This window comes from Salvelinus sp. IW2-2015, linkage group LG17 (assembly GCF_002910315.2).
Source record: "Salvelinus sp. IW2-2015 linkage group LG17, ASM291031v2, whole genome shotgun sequence".
Lineage (NCBI taxonomy): Eukaryota > Metazoa > Chordata > Actinopteri > Salmoniformes > Salmonidae > Salvelinus > Salvelinus sp. IW2-2015.
The window spans coordinates 1,393,232-1,419,153 of NC_036857.1; the positions used below are offsets into that span (position 1 = coordinate 1,393,232).

The following is a 25,922-nucleotide window of genomic DNA, read 5'->3' on the forward strand; positions in this document are numbered from 1 at the left end:
CATCAGCATCCCAGACTAGAATATAATTTAGGCCTACTGTATACTAGGTTAAAACGCTTCAAATAAAATGTTGATCTTGATCCCTTTGAATATAACTGGTTTATTACAAACATGCAAATATATTACTCTTGCATCCGGTGAACAGTATTGGACACCAGTGGTTCCCAACCAGTGCTACTAGGGCCCCTGGTGGTACCTGGCCTATCCACAGGGGGTACCTGGCCTATCCACAGGGGGTACCTGGCCTACCCACAGTGGGTACCTGGCCTACCCACAGGGGGTACTTGAGAAGATCCATGAGACCATAGGCTTTCTGGTAAAACACACATGAGGGGGTACTTCAGGGGTACTCTGTGCTGAGCAAAATTCAGTTGGTGGTACAGTAACAGAAAAAGGTTGGGAACCACTGTTGTACACAAAAGTGATTACAATGGTTGGATAAGAAAACACACACACACACACACACACACACACATGCAAAGATTCAATATAAGCCAAGTGTCTGTTTCGGCCTGTGACCATGACAATCTTCTTCCGTGGTATAAACACATGCGAGCTGCTGTGAAATAGGCAGCAGTGTCCTAGCATGGTGCCAGATGAGGTGTGAACAGTCATGCACCATGTCAGACAAAGACACTGACAGATGAAAGTTTCCATTTAGACCGGCTGGCTGTGTCTGAGCGGAGTCTACAATCACACTGCCTCCATTACTTGGAATCCATCCACTTTCCTGTAAAGACCAATATGGCTTTGTAAGTGAAACATGTCATAGAATTATCAGGAAAGCTTTACTTTTTTAAAGTAAATATATTATATAATTCAAGCACATTTTTTATAAATCATACTGTAGATTCTATCATGTACATTTTCATATTTTTATTACTTTTTTAATGTACTTTTTATTACTACTTGTTATTTTGGTACTCTTGTATTTGTCATTGTTGAGGAGCATTAGCAAGTAAGCAAATCGCTCTACCATGTGCACGTGCCCAATAAACTTTTATTTGATTTGCCGAGAAAAACAAAAACTAGACAGCTACAGTAATCTACCACTAGATGTCAGTCTAGATCCAATCAGTTCAACCAATTAATGCAAGTCATGCAGATCCACTGTAGGGTATTGGGACTATCAACAGGATGGAAACTCACTCTGCTTTCTGCAGTTCCTGCTGGATCTGGCAGCGCCGCTCTTCATTGATGGGGTAGAAATAAAACAGCACCAGACCAACGAGGAGGAGGACGACGGGCACAGGGGCGAACAGGACCCGCAACGCTGTGATCACAGCTGGGTTCTGCCTGCAGGCCCCAGGCTTATACCCTGCAAAGCTGAGGATGAGAGAGGAGGATGAGAGAGGAGGGTTACACTCGGTAGACAAGCAATTACAGAGGGGGAAACTGTTCTGAAAGTGCTGTCCCACTACAGATAAAATCCAAGTATCGGTACAAATATAGATTGAATCATGTATGGATTTATTTACATCAACATGACTCTTCATTGGGTGCTGTTGAGAGATATGACAAAGGTCTAAACAGCACCCAAATAAAGAGTCATGTTGATGTAAATAAACCCATACATGATTCCATTTATATTTGTACCAATACTTAAGATTCTAGTCTCCAATCCCTGCAGGTGGAACTCACTGTAATGCCAGGGTGGAGATGCCCACAGATATCCCCCCTCCAAACTTGTTGAAGAAAACATAGCAGGAATAAAAGACGGGCTCCAGGTCCGTACTGGTGGGATTCTTCACCTTGAAGTCATCGACTACATCCGGCAGCATAGACCTGCACACAGACAGGAAGACAAGGTACTGTGTGAGAATGCATTGGAGACTATTTCACTAAATAAATAACACATGTATTACTGTCCACTTCTTCCTTCCTTTAGTAGATGATTTAATAGTTGTCGTAAAACACTGAGATGTTTCTCAGCTCAGAGAGCACTGCAGACCATTTCTTAACTTTCCTCATGACTCAAGTCTTTAGGAGTGTGCTCTCCAATAGCTGTGGAAAAATAAGAATCTCAGAGTGTGTGGTAGGAAAGCCCCAGTCCAGCGTGTGTGGGAGGGAAGCCCCAGTCCAGAGTGTGTGGGAGGYAAGCCCCAGTCCAGAGTGTGTGGGAGGGAAGCCCCAGTCCAGAGTGTGTGGGAGGGAAGCCCCAGTCCAGAGTGTGTGGGAGGGAAGCCCCAGTCCAGAGTGTGTGGGAGGGAAGCCCCAGTCCAGAGTGTGTGGGAGGGAAGCCCCAGTCCAGAGTGTGTGGGAGGGAAGCCCCAGTCCAGTTACCAGGGAGACAGGGCCATTATGATAGGCTATACTGACCTAACTGTTTATATAGTGGCTTTCAAGATGGAGAACTCTAGAGCACTGTTTCCTGAACTCAGTCCTCGGGACCCCAAGGGGTGCACGTTTTGGTTTCTGCCATAACACTACACCGCTGTTTCAAATGAACAAAGCTTAATGATTATTTGATTCAGCTGTGTAGTGCTAGGGCAGGCCTGGGCAGCTCCAGTCCTCAGGGGCCTGATTGGTGTCACAGTTTTGCCCCAGCCCCAGCTAACACACCTGACTCCAATAATCACCTAATCATGATCTTCAGTTTAGAATGCAATTTGATTAATCAGCTGTGTTTGATAGGGATGGAGGTAAAAGTGTGACACCAATCAGGCCCTAGGGATAGGGGTAAAAGTGTGACACCAAATCAGGTCAAAATCCAAAACGTGAACCCCTTGGAACTGAGGTGGGAAACCCTGCTCCAGAAGTTGCCTATCATTGTGATGAAATCAAGAGGTCAGAACATAGTTCTGAGGACAAAGGCAAAGTTGTGGCTACTTAATGAGACAGAGAAAGTCAAAACAGTATATCGTGCATATTCATACAACATGATATTATTATGGGTGAAACAGTAGGAGGGTGTTTTACTAGTTTTTGGCACCAACATAATGAGGGGGGTGGGGCGAGCCACCAGGGTTAGTGCTATGAGTCATCAGTTGTGACTGTGTGGTGTGGCTGGAGGCCTGGACTAGTTACAGTATGCTACAACATGTCAATGTGTTTTATTTAACCTTTATTTAACTAGGCAAGTCAGTTATTTTTTTATAGTATTTTATTTACATTTACCGCTTTTTCTCCCCAATTTCATGGTTACAGTTTTGACTCATCACTGCAACTCCCGTACGGACTCAGGAGAGGCAAAGGTCGAGAGCCATGCATCCTCCTAAACACGACCCAACCAAGCCACACTGCTTCTTGACACAATGCCCGCTTAACCCGGAAGCCAGCCACACCAATGTGTCGGAGGAAACACCGTGCACCTGGTGACCGTGTCACGGCCCGCCACAGGAGTCACTAGGGCACGATGGGACAAGGACATCCCTGCTGGCCAAACCCCCCCCCTAGCCCAGATGACACTGGGCCAAATGGGTCTCCCGGCCATGGCCGGCTGCTACAGAGCCTCGAACCAGGATCTCTGGTGTTACAGCTAGCAACTGCGCCACTCGGGAGGCACCAACAAATTCTTATTTACAATGACGGCCAAACCCTATGGGACTCCCAATCACGGCCGGTTGTGATACAGCCTGGAATCGAACCAGGGTCTGTAGTGACGCCTCTAGCACTGAGATGCAGTGCCTTAGACCGCTGCGCCACTCGAGAGCCCTAAGCCATTGAACATGTAATGGTACTGTATCTCTAATGCTTGTTAATATTATCATTTTAGTCATCACATGTATTGTGTTTTGACCTACAGAGCATATGGAAAGTATTCAGACCCCTTGACAAGGTTGTAGCGTCATACCCAAGAAGACCCAAGGCTGTAAATTGCTGCCAAAGGTGCTTCAACAAAGTACAGGGTCTAAATACTTATGTAAATGTAAACATTTCTAAAAACCTGTTTTTGCTTTGTCATTATGGTGTATTTGTGTGTAGACTGATGAGGGCAACAACAACAAAAAAAGGCTGTAGAATAAGGCTGTAACGTAACAAAATGTGGAAAAAGTCAAGGGGTATGAATACTGTCAGAATGCACTGTATGTGTACAAACACAACCTCTCACCAGGGCAGCAGGTAGAGTGCCGATAGACTAGACCCAGATATGATGGACATAATGATGAAGACAGGCAGGTTACTCTGAATGGACGCAATGATCACAAGGGCTGGTGCATACATCTGAAAAAAAAGGAGAAACAACAGACAGAGTGATAAAGGAAGTTAAAAATGTCAAGGATCATTTGTAACATATACATAACCAAGTTCTTGTAGAAGGGAACTTACACAGAGTCCTATGTACAGCGTTGTCTTCTTCCCCAGTCTCAAAAGCAATGTCTGCCACAGAGGGATGGACAATGTGGCAGCTGTCTAGACAAGGACACACACATACAAAAAAAGACACTCTTGTTACCTAAACCAATGCATGAACCTACTCTGAATGAGTGTCAAACGTGGTTACTTTACTCACTAGCAGGATAAGGACGAGGTGTTGGAAGTAGGCCCCCAGACCTGCAGCATGGGTACAGAAGAGGGCAAAGTTTCCTTGAGCCATCTGGGTAATGTTGCCGTGACAGGAAAGAAAGAGAATAATTTAAGTCATTAAACCTCTCCACGATCATCGTCATCATCATCATCATCATCATCATACACATAAAACACAGCCCAGACCCTAGGGCGACCCTCACCTGGAAGGCAAGCGAGGCAAAGAGAAACCCGAATACGAGTTTCACGTAGGGGGTGTGTCCCACCACCATCTTCATACCTGCCAGGTAGGGCATACGGATACGGTCCAGGGTACTGAGAGGAGCTGGGGTGGAAAGTGAAAGAAGTCATCAATAAATAGCCTGATGTCTCTCATACCCCAGTCCAATTTTAATTCATCAACATATGACAGAGCACCTAAGAAACCATACTCACCCAACTGCTCCTTCACACCCAGGAAGAGCACAACACAACACAGGAAATAGATTCCTCCCAAAACTAAAGCAGCAAGCACATAAGCTCTTCTCTGAAGCCAAGACAGAAAATAACAAATGAATATTAAAATCAGCATATCTGTATTAAGACACACAGCAACAAGCTCAGGGGAAAATGTCAAAAGATACTTGTCAGTTCAGACAAGACAACATTACACTTCCTGTAATGACCACAAATAGGGAAGAACCTACAACTGCAATGCTTTTACTGAAGTTCTACAGTACAGGCAAATTCTAGTTGAAACGTTCTCTTTCACACTTCTGACATATTGCGGAGAGGAAGTGATACAAAGTTGTCTTCTCAGTTAGAGAAGAGTGTGATAGTGGTTATTGTAAGAGAGAGAAGAGAAAGACTGTGAGGGTTATGGATATGATGGACCACACCGTGTTCTGGAGGGTATCAGTGAGGGGTGAGGAAAAGTTCTGGATTAAGCGCGAGGAAACGTTACGGAGGGAGGCCTCGCTGTAGTTCAGCTGGCTGCAGTCTTGTGCACTCTTAGCATGGTACACCCCCACAATCTGACCCTGAATGGTTGCACCCGCCAGTGTTGCAAACACCTCCATCCCCATTCCTGAGGGAAAAGAAGAATTGAAGAGAATGGAGACATATACAATGAAAACATTGACATGGAATTAACCAACCAGGGGTACTAGGAACCCTTGGAGTACCTGTCCTAACCACAGGGGGTACTTGAGAAGACTCATGATACCATAGGTTAACTGGTAAAATGCACATGAAGGGGGTACTTCAACAGTACTCTGGGCAGAGCAAAATTTACTTGGTGGTACAGTAACAGAAAAAAGGTTGGGAAACACTGACATGGAGAACAGTGAAGAAGAAATGAGAGGAAAAACATTTTACTTCGGGTGTTTTGGGGGTTAAAACCAAAGATGCCTCATACAGTAATACTGTTTTTAAAAGAGCAACTCCACCACTTTTTAACATACTTTTCCATTATCTCCAGCACAATACCAACGTCAACATATGTGAAAACGGTCCATTTCTACAATTTGTAGAAGAAAAAAAATAGTTCTACCTGATAACATCAAAAGTTTAAACATTTTAAAAACAGTGATTTTCAAACACTATTATCCCTTTCATACTAAGACGTTTTACCCGCCAACTTTACCACACCGCCAACTTTTATCCAGCATCTTCCTTATATCTGAAAGCTATTGCCGGTATCAATGTCAAAACTTTTTTTTCTGCATAACTAATCATTTCGGTAAAACTTTGGCCTAAGGCTTAGCATACAATTTTGCCGCAATGATGAGGCAGCAATCGTTGTAATCGTATTTCCATGTGTGGTCAAGAACATTTCAGCACCGTTTTTATTGGGACAGCGCCATCACGCTGCTTTGACACAATTCTGTGGGGTCTCATCTTTATAAATCAATCCACATTTTCACTGAATCTCAGTTTGTATATTGGTTAGGCTACAGTTAGGCTGGGGAAATGTTAGCTAAATTGAGGTGAATGCTGCTCATGATCATCTTGTCTAGTTGGCTCATTTATTACAACATTTTACCAGCATGTTATGTAGTTTAACAAGTGGATTGTGTTATGTTATGCACCCTGCACCCCCCACAGCTACTCGCCCAAGCCTTCCCCATTTCTCCTTCTCCCAAATCCAGTCAGCTGATGTTCTGAAAGAGCTGCAAAATCTGGACCCCTACAAATCAGCCGGGCTAGACAATCTGGAGCCTTTCTTTCTAAAATTATCTGCCGACATTGTTGCAACCCCTATTACTAGCCTGTTCAACCTCTCTTTCGTGTCGTCTCAGATTCCCAAAGATTGGAAAGCATCTGCAGTCATCCCCCTCTTCAAAGGGGGGGGGGGACACTCTTGACCCAAACTGCTACAGACCTATATCTATCCTACCCTGCCTTTCTAAGGTCTTCGAAAGCCAAGTCAACCAAACAGATTACCGACCATTTTGAATCCCACCGCACCTTCTCCGCTATGCAATCTGGTTTCAGAGCTGGTCATGGGTGCACCTCAGCCACGCTCAAGGTCCTCAAGGTCGACTCTGTTAATCACCACATCCTCATCGGCAGACTCAATAGCCTTGGTTTCTCAAATGATTGCCTCGCCTGGTTCACCAACTACTTCTCTGATAGAGTTCAGTGTCAAATTGGAGGGCCTGTTGTCCGGGCCTCTGGCAGTCTCTATGGGGGTGCCACAGGGTTCAATTCTTAGGCCGACTCTCTTCTCTGTATACATCAATGATGTTGCTCTTGCTGCTGGTGAGTCTCTGATCCACCTCTACGCAGATGACACCATTCTGTATACTTCTGGCCCTTCTTTGGACACTGTGTTAACAACCCTCCAGACGAGCTTCAATGCCATACAACTCTCCTTCCGTGGCCTCCAACTGCTCTTAAATACAAGTAAAACTAAATGCATGCTCTTCAACCGATCGCTGCCTGCACCTGCCCGCCCGTCCGTCCAGCATCACTACTCTGCACGGTTCTGACCGTGGTAAAGTCCCCCCTTATCTCAGCTCACTGGTCACCATAGCAGCACCCACCTGTAGCACGCACTCTAGCAGGCATATCTCTCTGGTCACCCCCAAAGCCAATTCCTCCTTTGTCGCCTCTCCTTCCAGTTCTCTGCTGCCAATGACTGGAACGAACTACAAAAATCTCTGAAACTGGAAACACTTATCTCCCTCACTAGCTTTAAGCACCAGCTGTCAGAGCAGCTCACAGATTACTGCACCTGTACATAGCCCATCTATAATTTAGCTCAAACAACTACATCTTCCCCTACTGTACTTATTTATTTATTTTGCTCCTTTGCACCCCATTATTTCTACTTTGCACATTCTTCCACTGCAAATCTACCATTCCAGTGTTTTACTTGCTATATTGTATTTACTTCGCCACCATGGCCTTTTCTTGCCTTTACCTCCCTTATCTCACCTCATTGACTCACATTTTATATAGACTTATTTTTCGACTGTATTATTGACTGTATGTTTGTTTTACTCCATGTGTAACTCTGTGTTGTTGTATGTGTCGAACTGCTTTGCTTTATCTTGGCCAGGTCGCAATTGTAAATGAGAACTTGTTCTCAACTTGCCCACCTGGTTAAATAAAGGTGAAATAAAAATAAATGTATTTTAACTAGTGGATTATTTCGCAGTCCCTTAATAGCCTTAGCTTACTCCCAACCAAAAGCCTTCGACTTCACTGACTTAATTGGTTTCTGGCTGGGGAAATAGGTGGAGGTGGTATAGCTCCACATAGTTCATCTTCCACATACAACACCCGTTCTGCCAGTCACATTCTGTTTAAAGGTCCCCGAAGCACACACGTCCCTGGGTCGCTCCTCTTTTCAGTTCGCTGCAGCTAGCGACTGGAACGAGCTGCAACAAACAATCCAACTGGACAGTTTTATATCCATCTCTTCATTCAAAGACTCAATCATGAACACTCTTACTGACAGTTGTGGCTGCTTCGTGTTGTGGCTGCTTCGTGTGATGTATTGTTGTCTCTACCTTCTTGCCTTTTGTGCTGTTGTCTGTGTCCAATAATGTTAATTACATGTTTTGTGTTGCTGCCGTGTTGTGTTGCTACCATTTTGTGTTTTCATGTGTTGCTGTCATGCTATGTTGTTGTCTTAGGTCTCTTTATGTAGTGTTGCTCTTGTCGTGATGTGTGTTTTGTCCTATCATTTTTATTTTATATCCCAGCCTCCGTCCCCGCAGGAGGCCTTTTGCCTTCTAGTAGGCCTTCATTGTAAATAAGAATTTGCTTTGAACTGACTTGCCTAGTTAAATAAAGGTTAAATAAATAAAATTAAAATCGCTCTAGGTTATTAATTTGCTCATCTATCACTGATCAGAAACATTTAGCAAATACGCCAGCCTAAAATAATGTGTAGGCATATTATTTTTGCTCGACCTCGTATAGGCAACTCCTATACAAAGCACGTGGTGGTTGTGAAATATGAACGCTAGACTCACATACTTTTGAAAATAGGATTGTTAATTATATATATAATTTTTTTTAAATCGGTATCATGATGAAGACCCTACAACAGCTCCCTAACAAAGTGGAGTAGGAAAGAGAGGGATTAAGAACGCACGGGCTTGGGCTGTTTCAAAAGATCACTTTTGTATTTGAACATGGGTTCCACACGTTCCCGTGACACAAGTGGGAAAAATATTATTTGTATTTTATTGTAATATTCCACTATATTCTTACAACAAAATATAATATGTGTGTTGACTGTGATCAGGGTAGGTGTGTCTTTTTAATTGAACAAAATAATAAACTTGTGATTTCATTCATTTGGATGTAACATAATTGAACTCCAAAAATCTGGCATTCTGTAGTTTAGAAAATACATTTTGTCTTAATGTTCCTTAGGACCTGCCGAAACAAATTAATAATGGATTTGTTTTGATGGTGTATATTCAATGGATTTAATCAAATAGATGCACGTTTCAGAGGACGCGTGGCTCTCGACCTTCGCCTCTCCCGACGTCCGTAGGGAAATTTCAGCTATGGGACAAGACTGTAACAACCATTTGGATATCACGAAATTGGGGAGAAAAGGGGTTAAAGTACAATACACATACTTAAACAAAAAAAAGGAGAAGACCAAAAAAAAAAACGCCCACCTACATCGGCACACTGCTAGGCCTACGCATGCCTGCATGCCAACGGGAGGTTTCAAAAAGCTTGTGTAAAGGATTTCACACTGCTTGCGTAGCGAGTACCACTTCCTCCCGATTCGGCCACTATCTGGCGCAAACTCGGGACCTCTGCCTCACAAACACACGCGATCGTCCTCCCTCAAGATCTTAGACGATCGTGCCACCTCAAAAGCTAGCTAATGAGGTGAAGCAAGCACGAAACTTCAGGCTGAGGAGTTTCACACATCCCTACGTGCTACATCCACCCCTCAAACGTACTCAACAGCGGCCTCAGAGAGCTCAACTATAGATCCGGGTCACGGTACCACTGAGTGTTCCCGAGTGGCGCAGCGGTCTAAGGCACTGCATCTCAGTGCAAGAGGTGTCACAACAGTCCCTGGTTGATTGGGAGTCCCATAGGACGGCGCACAATTGGCCCAGCGTCATCTGGGTTTGGCAGGGGTAGGCCATCATTGTAAATAAGAATTTGTTCATAACTGACTTAAATGAAAGGTTCAATAAACACTTTTTTTTAAGGATGTCACACTGCTTGCTTAGAAATAGGGGTGTGCTGAGTACTCAGGCAAAATGAGTATTGTAACAGATATGGAGAATTTTCTGAATATGTATTTTTTATGACAAGTATTTTTTTGTAAAACGGTTCCTTTTTTTAGCTGCCAGCACGCATCTCTGTTTCACTCAAACAGTGTGAAGCTGTGTGTGCTCTAAACAACTATTGGCTAAATCTTCTGTCTGTAAATAAATGGATGGGGTATCAGTTGAGCCTGATGCAATGATTGCTTTAATTTCCCCAGACAGACAAACGCACGGCTGTTTCACTCAGTCACTCGTCTCAGGGCACAAGTCTCCCCTTCTCCAAACATTGTGTATAAAATCAGAATCCGTTGCTAGTCATTGTTGTTCAATCCAGTTATTTTCTGGAGACTTTGCTGAGGCCATGTGGTTGTTTTTGTCTGTCTACTTGGAGTTGTTTAGTAGGCCTACTTTGTTTGTCCATATAATTATTCTATTGCTGACGTCTGTCGTTATGTCGTGATCCAAGTTCATACTTCTTGCTAATATGATTTCTTCTCACCCAGCCATGTTTACCGAGCAACAGATCAGTAGAGAATAAAAGGACACATTTAGATTATTTTATTTTTATTGTACGAATGTTTTGGCATAAGTGTTGAGTCAAGGTGCGTGAAGGTAATTTGTACATGTAGGTAGGGGTAAAGTGATTATGCATAGATAAACAACGAGTAGCAGCAGAGTAAAAACAAAAGTAAATAGTCCGGATGGCCATTCGATTAATTGTTCATCAGCACGCTTATGGCTTGGGGGTAGAAGCTGTTAATGAGCCTTTTGGACCTAGACTTGGCGCTGCGGTACCACTTGCCGTGCAGTAGCAGAGAGAACAGTCCATGACTAGAGTGACTGGAGTCTTCAACCATTTTTGGGGCCTTTACAGCACACTTCCAGGTTCTCCGATCAAGAGTAAATCCGATGAGTATCAAGTGTGATAAAACAGATACAATTACGAGTATGACGAGATCGGCACACCCCTACTTAGCGCTGCACCACTTCGGCACCATACCAGGCGTGAACTCAGAACCTCTGCCTTACGAACACACGTGACCATCCTCCATCAAGTGTCTTAACCAATCAAGCCACCTCAAAAGCTAGCAAGGTGACCAAAAACATGACACTTCAGGCTGAGGAGTAAATTTCACACATCCCCATGGTGACTACAGATGCAGTCAAGAATGTAGTATATAAACATTGTTCATATGAACAAATGAACAAACAATTTTCTTCACAGGTAAAAAAAGGTCAATCCTACGTGAAAGCAGTATGTGAGATTTGTGGTGACGTGGGGAAAAAAAACCTTGAGCTAGAAACTCATTGCAGGTTTTGGAAAGAAATCGTTTCAAAATCAGAATTAACAGTCAGTATCTGGTGTGGCCACCAGCTGCATTAAGTACTGCAGTGCATCTCCTCCTCATGGACTGCACCAGATTTGCCAGTTCTTGCTGTGAGATGTTACCCCACTCTTCCACCAAAGCACCTGCAAGTTCCCAGACATTTCTGGGGGGAAAGACCCTAGCCTTCACCCTTCGATCCAACAGGTTCCAGACGTGCTCAATGGGATTGAGATCCGGGCTCGTCACTGGCCATGGCAGAACACTGACATTCCTGTCTTGCAGGAAGTCACGCATAGAACGAGCAGTATGGCTGGTGGAACTGTCATGCTGGAGGGTCACGTCAGGATGAGCCTGCAGGAAGGGCACCACACGAGGGAGGAGGATGTCTTCCCTGTAATGCACAGCATTGAGATTGCCTACAATGACAAGCTCAGTCCGATGATGCTGTGACACACCGCCCCAGACCATGACGGACCCTCCACCCCCAAAATCGATCCCACGCCAGAGTACAGGCCTCGGAGTAACGCTCATTCCTTCGACGATAAACGCGAATCCGACCATCACCCCTGGTGAAAACCGTGACTTGTCAGTGAAGAGCACTTTTTGCCAGTCCTGTCTGGTCCAGCGACAGTGGGTTTGTGCCCATAGGCAACGTTGTTGCCGGTGATGTCTGGTGAGGACCTGCCTTACAACAGGCCTACAAGCCCTCAGTCCAGCCTCTCTCAGCCTACTGCGGACAGTTTGAGCACTGATGGAGGGATTGTGCGTTCCTGGTGTAACTCGGCAGTTGTTGTTGCCATCCTGTACCTGTCCCGCAGGTGTGATGTTCGGATGTACCGATCCTGTGCAGGTGTTGTTACACGTGGTCTGCCACTGCGAGGACAATCAGCTGTCCGTCCTGTCTCCCTGTAGTGCTGTCTTAGGCGTCTCACAGTATGGACATTGCAATTTATTGCCCTACCCATATCTGCAGTCCTCATGCCTCCTTGCAGCATGCCTAAGGCACGTTCACGCAGATGAGCAGGGACCCTGGGCATCTTTCTTTTGGTGTTTTTCAGAGTAAGTAGAAAGGCCCCTTAGGTGTCCTAAGTTTTCATAACTGTGACCTTAATTGCCTGACATTAATTGCCTAAGCTGTTAGTGTCTTAACGACCATTCCACAGATGCATGTTCATGAATTGTTTATGGTTAATTGAACAAGCATGGGAAACAGTGTTTAAACCCTTTACAATGAAGATCTGTGAAGTTATTTGGATTTTTACGAATTATCATTGAAAGACAGAGTCCTGAAAAGGGGATGTTTCTTTTTTTGCTGAGTTTAGAAACACTGCTGTTTTCACAGACACTGGTTTGGTGCTGGAGATAATGAATATGAGGTTGAAAAGTGGCAGAATTGCCATTTAAGGCACACTGTCCATAGACTGAAACCAAGCCAGTATTTTTATTATCTCTAATGCACACAACGCTTCTTCTTTTTTTTTTTACACTGAAGTTAAGGAAATGTGTCCGTGTCTCTGATCCTTGACCTGTTAACTTTAGCTTGCCTTCAGCCAACACCACCTCCACATCAGACAGAGTCAGTCACTGCCAGGAAACCAAACCCTCAAAAGTCAGACATGAAACTGACATCCTGTCTGGCCTGCCTACGTCTCTATACAAATAATAATAATGATAACCACTACATAGGCTACATCACAACAACGGAGAACAGTAAGAGTCGCAGTGATGGTTGTACCATCATCATTATCATAAGAATGTGTTTACTAATAATTTAATCCGGGAAGTCCTGCTAAAATAAAATCATATTTTCCAAGGGAGATCTGAAACAATATCTGATGAGTCATTTCACTCCAGAGGATGCCTTACTGTAGCCGGTGGCAGAGTCTCTGTCCTTCTGGTCTCCCCCCAGGAACATGTTGAGTGAGGAGTAGGGGACATGGTAGCACTGGAGAGGGAAGAGATGGACTGTGAACACAGGAACAATGCACAAAGAAAGGTAGAGTATTTGGCTGTAACTATAGTTCTACTGTTAGGAGTTGGGTGCACCTGAACATTATAAGCACAGCTGGCGAATTAGAATAGATTGTGGCTACTAGCTTAGTAGTCGCCACGGAGGACCGAGCACGCCTCCATCTACATTGACAGGGCTGTAGTGGAGCAGGTCAACAGCTTCCCCTGTGTCCACATCACTAAGGAATTATCATGGTCCACACACACCAACACAGTCGTGAAGAAGGCACGACAACGCCTCTTCCCCCTCAGGAGGCTGAAAAGATTTGGCATGTTTTACAGCTGCACCATTTAGAGCATCTTGACTGGCTGTATCACCGCTTGTTATAGAAACTGCTTGGCACCCGACGCTACAAGCTTGGCACACCTGTATTTGGGGAGTTTCTCCCATTCTTCTCTGTAGATCCTCTCAAGCTCAGTCAGGTTGGATGGTGAGCGTCGCTGCACAGCAATTTTCAGGTCTCTCCAGAGATGTTCGATTGGGTTCAAGTCCGGGCTCTGGATGTGCCACTCAAGGACATTCAGAAACTTGTCCCGAAGCCACTCCTGCGTTGTCTTGGCTGTGTGCTTAGGGCAGACATGGGCAAACTACGGCCCGCGGGCCACATACGGCCCGTTAGGCTTTTTAATCCGGCCCGCCAAACTTATCCAAATTATATGGAAGTGCGTCTTTTAATTAAGAGCAATGCGCATTTACGCACAGCAGCGGTACAGTAGCTTTATTAACACGCCGCAAATCGCTCTTAATTTAAATTTAAATTTTCAGCTGCAGGTAGGATATTTAATACAGCCTATGTCTGTGTGCTTGGCAACGATACACGTGTACTGTTTGCGCGTGAAGGCGAGGGCGTCCGTGGCGAGTTTGTAGAGCGCGCGGTCAGGACAATCCATCCATGATTTTGCGGAGTTTAACACAAGTAGATATTATTGAGCTTGAGTATTTCGTTGTGTAATAATATGTTTTGAATGTTGAAAGTGATTCCATTTTTCAATAAATGTTGATTTCTTTACTTTGCACCTTCGATTGAAACTTATTAAAAACAGACGCAATCTTGATAAATCACAGTGCGTATGTTATTTTAATCTATTTACATTTCCTCATCCCGGTATCTGCGAAATAGTATGTAAATGCACATATTTGCATATTCCTTGAGACAAATTTATTAACTGATAAGGGCTATTTTTCACATTTGAAAGACAGTTAATAAATTGGGTTGTAGTGTTCTTACTGTGCTATGAGGTTTGCACACACTACATTTAATGCTTTAGTATATCCGGCCCAAACACTCCCTCCAAATGCTCCTGGCCCGGCCCCTCTGTCAAATTTTAGAACCCATTGTGGCCCGCGAGTCAAAAAGTTTGCCCACCCCTGGCTTAGGGTCATTTTCCTGTTGGAAGGTGAACCTTCAACCCAGTTTGAGGTCCTGAGCGCTCTGGAGTAGGGTTTTCATCAAGGATCTCTCTGTACTTTGCTCCGTTCATCTTTGCCTCGATCCTGACTAGTCTCCCAGTCCCTGCAGCTGAAAAACATCCCCACAGCATGATGCTGCCACCACCATGTTTCACCGTAGGGATGGTGCCAGGTTTCCGCCAGACGTGACACTTGGCATTCAAGCCAAAGAGTTCAATCTTGGTTTCATCAGACCAGAGAATCTGGTTTCCCATAGTCTGAGAGTTTTTAGGTGCCTTTTGGCAAACTCCAAGTGGGCTGTCATATACCTTTACTGAGCAGTAGCTTCCATCTGGCCACTCTACCATAAAGGCCTGATTGGTGGAGTGCTGCAGAGATGCTTGTCCTTCTAGAAGGTTCTCCCATCTCCACAGAGGAACTGTAGAGCTCTGTCAGAGGGACCATCTGGTTCTTGGTCACCTCCCTGACCAAGGCCCTTCTCCCCCGACTGCTTAGTTCGTCCGGACAGCCAGCTCTAGGAAGTGTCTTGGCGGGTTCTAAACTACTTCCATTTAAGAATGATGGAGGCCACTGTGTTCTTGGGCAGCTTCAATGCTGCAGAAATGTTTGGTACCCTTCCCTAGATCTGTGCCTCGACACAATCCTGTCTCAGAGGACTACGGACAATTCCGTCGACCTCATGGCTTGGTTTTTGCTCTGACATGCACTGTCAACTGTGGGACCTTACAGTGCCTTGCAAAAGTATTCATCCCTCTTGGTGTTTCTCCTATTTTGTTGCATTACAACCTGTAATTTAAATAGATTTTTATTTGGATTTCAGGTAATGGACACACACAAAATAGTACAAATTGGTGAAGTGAAAAAAATATATATATTAAAAAAAATAAAAAAACAATGGAAAAGTGGTGCGTGCATATGTGTTCACCCACTTTGCTATGAAGCCCCAAAATAAGATCTGGTGCAACCAATTACCTTCAGAAGTCACATAATTAGTTACATAAAGTCCACCTGTTTGCAATTAAGTGTCACATGATCTTAGTATATATACACCTGTTCTGAAAGGCCCCAGAGTCTGCAACACCACTAAGCAAGCGGTACCATGAAGACCAAGCAGCTCTCCAAACAGGTCAGGGACAAAGTTGTGAAGTAGTACCGATCAGGGTTGGGTTCTAAAAAAATATCAGAAACTTTGAACATCCCACGGAGCACCATTCAATCCATTATTAAAAAATAGAAAGAATATGGCACCACAAAAAACCTGCCAAGAGAGGGCCGCCCACCCAAACTCACGGACCAGGCAAGGAGGGCATTAATCAGAGAGGCAACAAAGAGACCAAAGATAACCCTGAAGGAGCTGCAAAGCTCCACAGCGGAGATTGGAGTATTTGTCCATAGGACCACTTTAAGCCGTGCACTCCACAGAGCTGGGCTTTACGAGTGTCCAGAAAAAAAGCCATTGCTTAAAGAAAAAAATAAGGAAACACGTTTGGTGTTCGCCAAAAGGCATCTGGGAGACTCCCCAAACATATGGAACATACTCTGGTCAGATGAGACTAAAATGTAGCTTTTTGGCCATCAAGGAAAACACTATGTCTGGCGCAAACCCAACACCTCTCATCACCCCAAGAACCGCATCCCCACAGTGAAGCATGGTGGTGGCAGCATCATGTTGTGGGGATGTTTTTCATCGGCAGGGACTGGGAAACTGGTCAGAATTGAAGGAATGATGGATGGCACTAAAAGGGAAATTCTTGAGGGAAACCTGTTTCAGTCTTCCAGAGATTTGAGACTGGGACGGAGGTTCAACTTCCAGCAGGACAATGACCCTAAGCATACTGCTAAAGCAACACTTGAGTGGTTTAAGGGGAAACATTTAAATGTCTTGGAATGGCCTTGTCAAAGCCAATTGAGAATCTGTGGTATGACTTAAAGATTGCTGTACACCAGAGGTACCCATCCAACTTGAAGGAGCTGGACCAGTTTTGCCTTGAATGGGCAAAAATCCCAGTGGCTAGATATGCCAAGTTTATAGAGACATACCACAAGAGACTTGCAGCTGTAATTGCTGCAAAAGGTGGCTCTACAAAGTATTGACTTGGGGGGGTGAATAGTTATGCAACCTCAAGTTCTGTTTTTTTTTGTCTTACTTCTTGTTTGTTTCAAAATAAAATATATTTTGCATCTTCAAAGTAGTAGGCATGTTGTGTAAATCAAATGATACAACCCCCCCAAAAATCTATTTTAATTCCAGGTTGTAAGGCAACAAAATAGGAACAAAGCCAAGGGGGGTGAATACTTTGCAAGCCACTGTATATAGACAGGTGTGTGCCTTTCCAAATCATGTCCAATCAATTGAATTTACCACAAGTGGACTCCAAGTGGACATCTCAAGGATGATCAATGGAAACAGGATGCACCTGAGCTCAATTTCGAGTGTCATTGCAAAGGGTCTGAACACTTATGTAAATAAGGTTTTTCCGTTTTATTTATTTATATATACAAAGATCTCAAAATCTGTTTTCACTTGGTCATTATGGGGTATTTTGTGTAGATTGTAGAAGATTTTTTATTTTATTTCGTCCATTTTAGAATAAGGCTGTAACGTAACAAAATGTGGAAAAAGTCAAGGGGTCTAAATACTTTCCAAATGCACTTTATATGTACATATCTACCTCAATTACCCCATACCCCTGCACATCAACTCAGTACTGGTAACCTGTGTATATAGCCAAGTTATTGTTACTCATTGTGTATTTATTTATTGTGTTATTATTTTAAAATTGTTCTATTATTTCTCTTTTTTACTCCTTTGCATCGTTGGGAAGGGCCCGTAAGTAAGCATTTCACTGTTAGTCTACAGCTGTTGTTTACAAAGCATGTGACAAAATACAATTTCATTTGATTTGAGCTTACAGTCATGAAGGCATCAAAGAGGCAGCTCCAGATGAAGAACCAGAAGAAACTGGAGGAGGGAGACATGGACTCCTGAGGCGTGAACCACATCATGACGTAGGCCAGGACGCCCAGCGGCATGGAGAACACGATCCTGAGGGGTGGAAGGGAGGGAATATTGCACATAACTTGAATGGTGAAATCATGGGCAGTTCCATCGTGTTTTATCGTTGGCGTGTAGCCTAAATCAGTGATGTGATGTGCAGAGAAAGAAAGAAAGGATACCTAGTCAGTTGTACAACAATGCATTCAACTGAAATGTGTCTTCCGCATTTAACAAGGTGAGGTGCGGGGGCTGCAGATATTATGGGCATTGCCCTTCTGAAGTCACTAACCAGGGAATGAGTTTGCCGATGCGTGTCCTACCACTCTTGGTGACCATATATCCCACCAGAGGGTCAGTGATGGCATCCCATGCCCGGCCAAGGAAGAGGATGAGAGATGCATAGAAGGCCCCCATCTAGAGGTGCAGTATAAAGAATCATTATTGGATAGTGGTGGAGGTGGTGGGGTGGTTAAGGAATGAGCCTCTGTCCTGTGCTTTCTGTGAAAACATTGCCTGGTATGAATAGAACTCACTAACTAAAGTAATGGAGGTGACAGTGTAGTTAAATTATAGAGGGTGGCTGCTCTGTTGCATCATGGGATGAGGGCTGAGTGCAATACCACGCCAATAAATATATATAACAAAAGCAGAATCTGAAATACACACTATGCCCATATATGGGCTGTTTGGTTGGTATAGTTGGCCTAAAGTAGTAGAATCTTACATTGAATTTCTAGGAGGTACTAATGAGGGGTTTATAGCAAAGGCCAAACATAAAGGGGAAGTTACAAAATAACTTTTGTTAAACAACTCAACAAAGAGCATTTGACGCCAATAACTAAACTTCAGCCATGATGTTCGAGGCAGATGGTTTATTTGATCATTTTCTGCATTGTAAAAACAACTTTCTTTGGAGAAGGGATGAGAGGTAGAATATTAATACAAATATTAGCATTCCCACTACACACACAGACTTGTAAAACCCCACCACACACACACTTGTAAAACCGCACCAGACACATCCTACAGGCATTACAAAACATGCTATAAGAATCGAACTGAGGACACTATTCCAGTCAACTTGGAATAGTCTATAGAAAATCATCATCAATAGATTAATACCATCCTTATTAGATTAATACCATCCTTATTGATTATACTGACATCATAATCCTCATTAATAATATGGGTGGGCCGAGGAAGTAAATATTTTGTACAAAATTCCACCTCAGATCAATAGTTGAGATTAAACATTAGTGTCATCCAGGCAGACCTCTCCACTGACCTGTACAACATCCAGCAGGAAAATCTGCAAGAAGAATCCCTTTGCGTTGGCCGTCATCTGATAGGGCATGCCACCAACTGCATAACATATCTTCCGGGACAAAGGAATGCCTCTGGTTTTCTGCAATAATATTTAGCCTGATCAATTCACATTAGTCTGAAGTTCGGCGGATACAAATTGAGAAAAGTTACAAAATAACTTTACCAGTGTTGCGTTTCCATCCTTCGTTGTAACCAACTCATTTTTGTCCTCATACTGCGACCCATCTCTGATCACCGTGGTATGTGCCATTCTCTCGTGCACAATTTAAAAATAACTATAATTTTACGTGGTATGGTATTAGTAGTAAGCGATTTGAACTTCAATAGGGTGAGAAGCGTATGCTCGCATCGGTTTAAAACAGTATCCGCCGGTTCGCATTTTGCGGTGATATTCAACACAGGGTATTGATGCTTTGTCTTTCGGAATATTGTGAAACCACCAGTAACCACTCCTTTTTGAGATGACCAACAGAAGGTTCCGATTACTATGGCGGGAGTACAACAGTTGCATACAACTAAAATAAAAAAATAAACGTTATAATGGGCTTACCCTACAGAAATAGCACTATAATGTACCGATAGACAAACAGCATTCCATATTTAAGCAGATTAGTTGACCAACTAGGCTATGGTTCAAACCCGGGTCTCATCTGCACCACAATATTGTTAGCCTGCTGAGCTAAAGCCTAGGCCAACGGTATTCAACTCTTACCGAACGAGGTCCGGAGCCTACTGGTTTTCTGCTCTACCTGATAATTAATTGCACACACCTGGTGTCCCAGGTCTTAATCAATCCCTGATAAGAGGGGAACTATTTTTTTTTAATGCAGTGGAACTGGTTCGAGGTCCAGAGTTGAGTTTGAGGGTCATAGGCATTAGCTCGGGGGAGTTACCACAACTTAGTACATTTCACACAATTATGGGTCAACGAACACCCTCCGTAAAATGAGCATAGCATCAAAGACTGCCTTGTGGGTAAACAAAGTAGGATATTTTCGAGCATTGCGATTTTTGGGGGGATCTATTAGAAATAGAGCCCCAAAGTGGCGATGTCATAATACCTAGCGGTCAAACAAGGAAATGGTACCAATCGTTTTTCCATCAATTTTTTCCCCAGATTTTAGAAACACTTAAAATAAGGGCTGTGTTTCTTCTAGGCTTACTTTGGTGTGACATTTTGATAACCGTTTAAATCTCTCTAGGACAAGGGGATTTATCAACATATTCGGATCCATTTACTCTCAGATTCGAAAATGCTAATTACCATCAAAGTAGACATCATGCAAAACTGCAAGCTCTTGCACGTCAACTCTAGCTGACAGGTATTGTGTCAATTTAAAACTCGCACAAGACAGTTCACAGAATTGTAAATGTAAAGAAATTCGGCCAACTTGTGAATTACTACATTTAGTTAACATTAGATAGTTAATCCAGAGATTCTTACCTTTGCCTAGGATTCGGCAGCCTCGTAAAGATCTTCATGGCATTTGTAGTTCTGTATGATAGACACATTAGCAGCTAATTAGCAGGTTGGGGGGGGGGGGGTAAATACATGCGAATATATTGATAAAAGTCACCTTGTCCTAGAGAGATTTACACGGTTATCGAAATGTCACGCCAGGGTAAACCTCCATGAAAAATTAATGGTGGTAAAATAATTGGAACCATTTCCCTGTTTGACCGCTAGGTATTATGACTCAAACCGTGGTACTCTATAATCAGCTAAATCATAGAAAAAAACAAGACTAGGAATTCTGTATACGTACACCGAACAAAAATGCATTGAATTTGTTTTCCAGATAGCCAAATCCCTGAGCTGATTGGTGAAAAATATGTTGAGCAACACTTAACCCTAATTTCTCTGGATAAGAGTGTCTGCTAAATAACTAAAATGTAAATGTGCCCAAACAATCATTCCAACTGCTCCGTTCTTCTGTCCAAGACTGCATAGAGAAAATCAGTGTGAGACCAACCTGCCACTAAAACCCAGTGTCTAAGAGTTCCAAAGTGAGTTTTTGTTCAATCATTGGTTTGATAGGAAAACAATCTAGCTTTTAAAGGGATACAACTTCTGGATTTTGGCAAAGTGTTCCCTGTATCCACTTCACCAGAGTCAGATGAACTGGTGGATAGCTTTTTGAGCAAATGCTAACCAGCATTAAAGGAATGACTGGACATCTATGGTAACTGCTAGCATGCTAGTAAATACCATAGACTTCCAGTAATTGTGCTAACACTAGTTAGCATTGGCTCGCGAAGCTACCTCTTATCTTCCTTCATACTGGATGCAAAGTGTAGAAAAGGCCAGATTTTTTATTTTTTTATTTTTCTATGCACCCCCAGTTTGTCTCTTTAGTTAGAATGTCCGACAGCTCATCAGTCAACCACCCCTAACTTTCTATCCAGTCAGAGACATTTTCTTTAGCATACTCATTGTAAATGCCGCCTCCAGCCAGTGAGTTTTGGTGAAGGGAGAGTTGTTTGATATCGTTAAAACTTGTTTTGCTATTGCAGAAATGTGGTAAGAGGTTAGTGGGAAGTGGGAAATGGGAAATGGCGACGAGTAGTGCGGACGAAATTGAGGAAATTGAGAAAAAGTTGGTGAAGCAACAGCTGTGCTGGAATGCGAACAATATGGGTGTCACTTCTGATGGTATGGAGCGGGAGGATGAGGGTCAAGGGCTGGAATGGTCGGTAGTGGAAAGACACAGGAAGAAGAGAGATCATGAGAAAGACACAGGAAGAAGAGAGTTCACGACACAGGAAGAAGAGATCATGATACAGAAAGACACAGGAAGAAGAGAGATCACGATAAAGATACAGGAAGAAGAGAGATCACGACACAGGAAGAAAAGATCACGATACAGAAAGACACAGGAAGAAGAGAGATCAAGATCACGATAGAGAAATCACAGGAAGAAGAGAGATCACGACACAGGAAAAAGAGAGATCACGATACAGAAAGAACAGGAAAGAGAATCATAACAGGAAGACACGAAGAAGAGAGATCACGATAGAGAAATACAAAAGGAAGAAGAGTCACGATACAGGAAGAAGAGATCACGATACAGAAAGACACAGGAAGAAGAGAGATCACGATAGAGAAATACACAGGAAGAAGAGATCACGATACAGAAAGACACAGGAAATAAAAGAGAGATCACGATAGAGAAATACACAGGAAGAAGAGATCACGATACAGAAAGACACAGGAAGAAGAGAGATCACGACACAGGAAGAAGAGATCACGATACAGAAAGACACAGGAAGAAGAGAGATCACGACACAGGAGAAGAGAGATCACGATACAGAAATACACAGGAAGAAGAGAGATCACGATAGAGAAAGACACAGGAAGAAGAGAGATCACGATAGAGAAATACACAGGAAGAAGAGATCACGACACAGGAAGAAGAGAGATCACGATAGAGAAAAGACACAGGAAGAAGGAGATCACGATAGAGAAATACACAGAAGAAGAGATCACGACACAAGGAAGAAGAAGATCACGATAGAGAAAGACACAGGAAGAAGAGATCACGATACAGGAAGAAGAGAGATCACGATAGAGAAAGACACAGGAAGAGAGAGATCACAATCAGAAAAAGACACGGAAGAAGAGAAGATTACGATAGAGACATACACAAAGAGAGATCACAACACAGGAAGAAGAGAGATCACGATAGAGAAAGACACAGGAAGAAGAGAGATCACGACACAGGAAGAACAGAGATCACGATACAGAAATACACAGGAAGAAGAGAGATCACGATAGAGAAAGACACAGGAAGAAGAGAGATGCAGTCAAAGAAGTGAAAGCGCATGATGAGGTTTGAGAAAGTCTTGCTGGGAAAGTACAGATAGGATTCCTTAGTTTCAATGTTAGAGAATTTGTCCCATATGCACTGCATTGTTTTAAATGCAAAGAATGGGACATGTAGCTGCTCAATGAAAAGGAAAGAAAAGATTTGTCAAGTGTGGAGGAGAAGATGATTATGGTGAATGTGGAAGCAATGTGAATGTTAAGTGCTGTTACTGTGGGGAAGAACACAGTGCAGCATTTGGTGGATGACAGGTACAGAGAGAGGCTAGAGAGGCTCAGATATATAGGATCAGTCATGATGTATCGTACGCAGAGGCCATAAAACAGATTGGTAGAACTACAGTGTAGACTGATGGATCTTACATGGATCTACCTGTAGTAAGTGGACCTGTTGTCAGGGCTGATGGATCTTACATGGATGTATCTGTAGTAAGTGGACCTGCTGTCAGGGCTGATGGATCTACCTGTAGTAAGTGGACCTGTTGTCAGGGCTGATGGATCTTACATGGATGTACCTGTAGTAAGTGGACCTGTTGTCAGGGCTGATGGATCTTACATGGATGTACCTGTAGTAAGTGGACCTACTGTCAGGGCTGATGGATCTTACATGGATGTACCTGTAGTAAGTGGACCTGCTGTCAGACTGATGGATCTTACATGGATGTATCTGTAGTAAGTGGACCTGCTGTCAGGGCTGATGCTTCTGTCATGGTTTCAAGGCCTGTTCAGAAATCATGTTCATGAATGTATGGTGTCAAAGGACACTGTATTATTGAATAAATTTGACATCATAGCTTATATTAGTAAGGTTATCAATACGACTCGGGTTGTGGAAAGCAGAAATGCCAGGTTGAAGGTTATTGTGGAGACGGCAAAATAGATATTGGGGTTAACAGATGTTACTGTTGAAATGGTTGTTGACATGCTGAACATGTTTATGCAAAATATACAGTATCAGTCAAAAGTTTGGACACACCTAGTCATTCAAGGGTATTTTCTTTATTTTTACTATTTTCTACATTGTAGAATAATAGTGAAGACGTCAAAACTATGAAATAACACATATGGAATCATGTAGTAACCGAAAAAGTGTTAAACAAATCAAAATATATTTTATATTTGAGTTTCTTTTGACTGGTACTGTATATTTCACTGTTACATCCTGCTGACTATCAGGCAGTGAGCAGGCTGTTGCTGAGTGAATGAGTGAGTGTGTGCGTTGAGAGCACTGGTTGAGAGTGTTGCAGCTGAGTAACGGAAACAACTTTTTTACCAGTTGTTGGTAGGCTATTTATACTGAACCAAAATATAAATACGACATGCAACAATTTCAAAGATTTTTACTGAGTTCCCCCCCCCCCTCAGACAATCCTGCAGGTGAAGAAACCGGATGTGGAGGTCCTGGGATGGCGTGGTTACACATGGTCTGCCATTGTAATGCCGGTTGAACATACTACCAAATTCTCTAAAACAACATTGGAGCCAGCTTATGGTAGTGAAATTAACATTAAATTCTATGGCAACAGCTCTGGTGGACATTCCTGCATTCAGCATGCCAATTGTACGCTCCCTCAAAACTTGAGACATCTGTGATGTGGTGTGACAAAACTGTGTCCCCAGTTTCAGCTCATGAAACCAACACTTTACATGTTGCATTTACATTTTTGTTCAGTGCAGATGGAGAGAGGATGGTAGCTGACTCTATAGCCATTCCTCACATCTGTCATAGCTTTAATCTGAGCCTAGAGGAAAGTCTTTGTCTTCAGGCCTGGAGGGAAGCCAAAGTCATTCCGCTACATCAGACCTATCAGCTTGCTGCCAGCTCTTAGAAAACTGTTGGAAACAATTGTGTTTGACAATTGAATTCGGAAACATAATGTTAACTTTCACTGCTATGCGGATGACACACAGCTGTACATTTTGATGAAACATGGTGAAGCACCAAAATTGCCCTCCCTGGAAGCCTGTGTTTTCAACATACACACTGGTATGTACCCTGCATACCATGCTGGCTTGCTTCTGACTAAGCAGCGGGTTGGTCCTGGTCAGTCCCTGGATGGGAGACCAGATGCTGCTGGAAGTGGTGTTGGAGGGCCAGTAGGAGGCACTCTTCCCTCTGGTCTAAACAAAGATCCCAATCCCCAGGGCAGTGATTGGGGACACTGCTCTGTGTAGGGTGCCGTCTTTCGGATGGGACGTTAAACGGGTGTCCGGACTCTCTGAGGTCATAAAGATCCCATGGCACTTATCGTAAGAGTAGGTGGTTTAACCCCGGTGTCCTGGCTAAATTCCCAATCTGGCCTCAACACATCACCAGTCACCTAATAATCCCCAGTTTACAATTGGCTCATTCACCCCTCCTCTCCCCTGTAACTATCCCCAGGTTGTTGCTGCAATGAGAACGTGTTTCAGTCAACTTACCTGGTAAAATAACGGATAATAAAAAATAAAATAAAAACATAAGGAAGGCTGCAAATGTTCTGCTTTTTTACTCAGACAAAACAGAGATGCTTGTTCTAGGTCCCAATAAACAAAGAGATCTCCTGTTGAATCTGACAATTAATCTTGATGGTTGTACAGTCGTCTCCAAATAAAACTGTGAAGGACCTTGGCTTACTCGACCCTGATATCTCTTTTGACAAACATATCAAGACTTCAAGGACAGCTTTTTCTCTACAAGCTAACCTAACAAAGCATTACATGGGCTTGCTCCTACCTATCTTTCCGATTTGGCCCTCCGTACAACCTATAAGTACACTACGGTCACAAAACGCAGCGCCTCCTTACTGTCCCTAGAAATTCTAAGCAAACAGCTGGAGGC

At 43.3% G+C, this 25,922-nt stretch overlaps 1 protein-coding gene across 1 annotated transcript; it reads right to left on the minus strand.

Moving 5' to 3' along the window:
* Positions 1 to 80: 80 nt before the first annotated feature.
* Positions 81 to 19,985, minus strand: LOC111976469 (sodium-dependent lysophosphatidylcholine symporter 1). Its single transcript, XM_024005308.2, has 14 exons — positions 19,442 to 19,985; positions 19,238 to 19,357; positions 18,242 to 18,366; positions 17,868 to 18,000; positions 13,400 to 13,478; positions 5,346 to 5,533; positions 4,903 to 4,993; positions 4,671 to 4,792; positions 4,454 to 4,537; positions 4,270 to 4,353; positions 4,052 to 4,164; positions 1,642 to 1,785; positions 1,150 to 1,326; positions 81 to 730 (listed from the first exon to the last, which is right to left on the minus strand). Exons 1-14 carry the CDS (start codon positions 19,526 to 19,528, stop codon positions 694 to 696), a joined length of 1,584 nt encoding a protein of 527 aa, XP_023861076.1. The 5' UTR covers positions 19,529 to 19,985; the 3' UTR covers positions 81 to 693.
* Between the last annotated feature and the right edge of the window lie 5,937 nt (positions 19,986 to 25,922).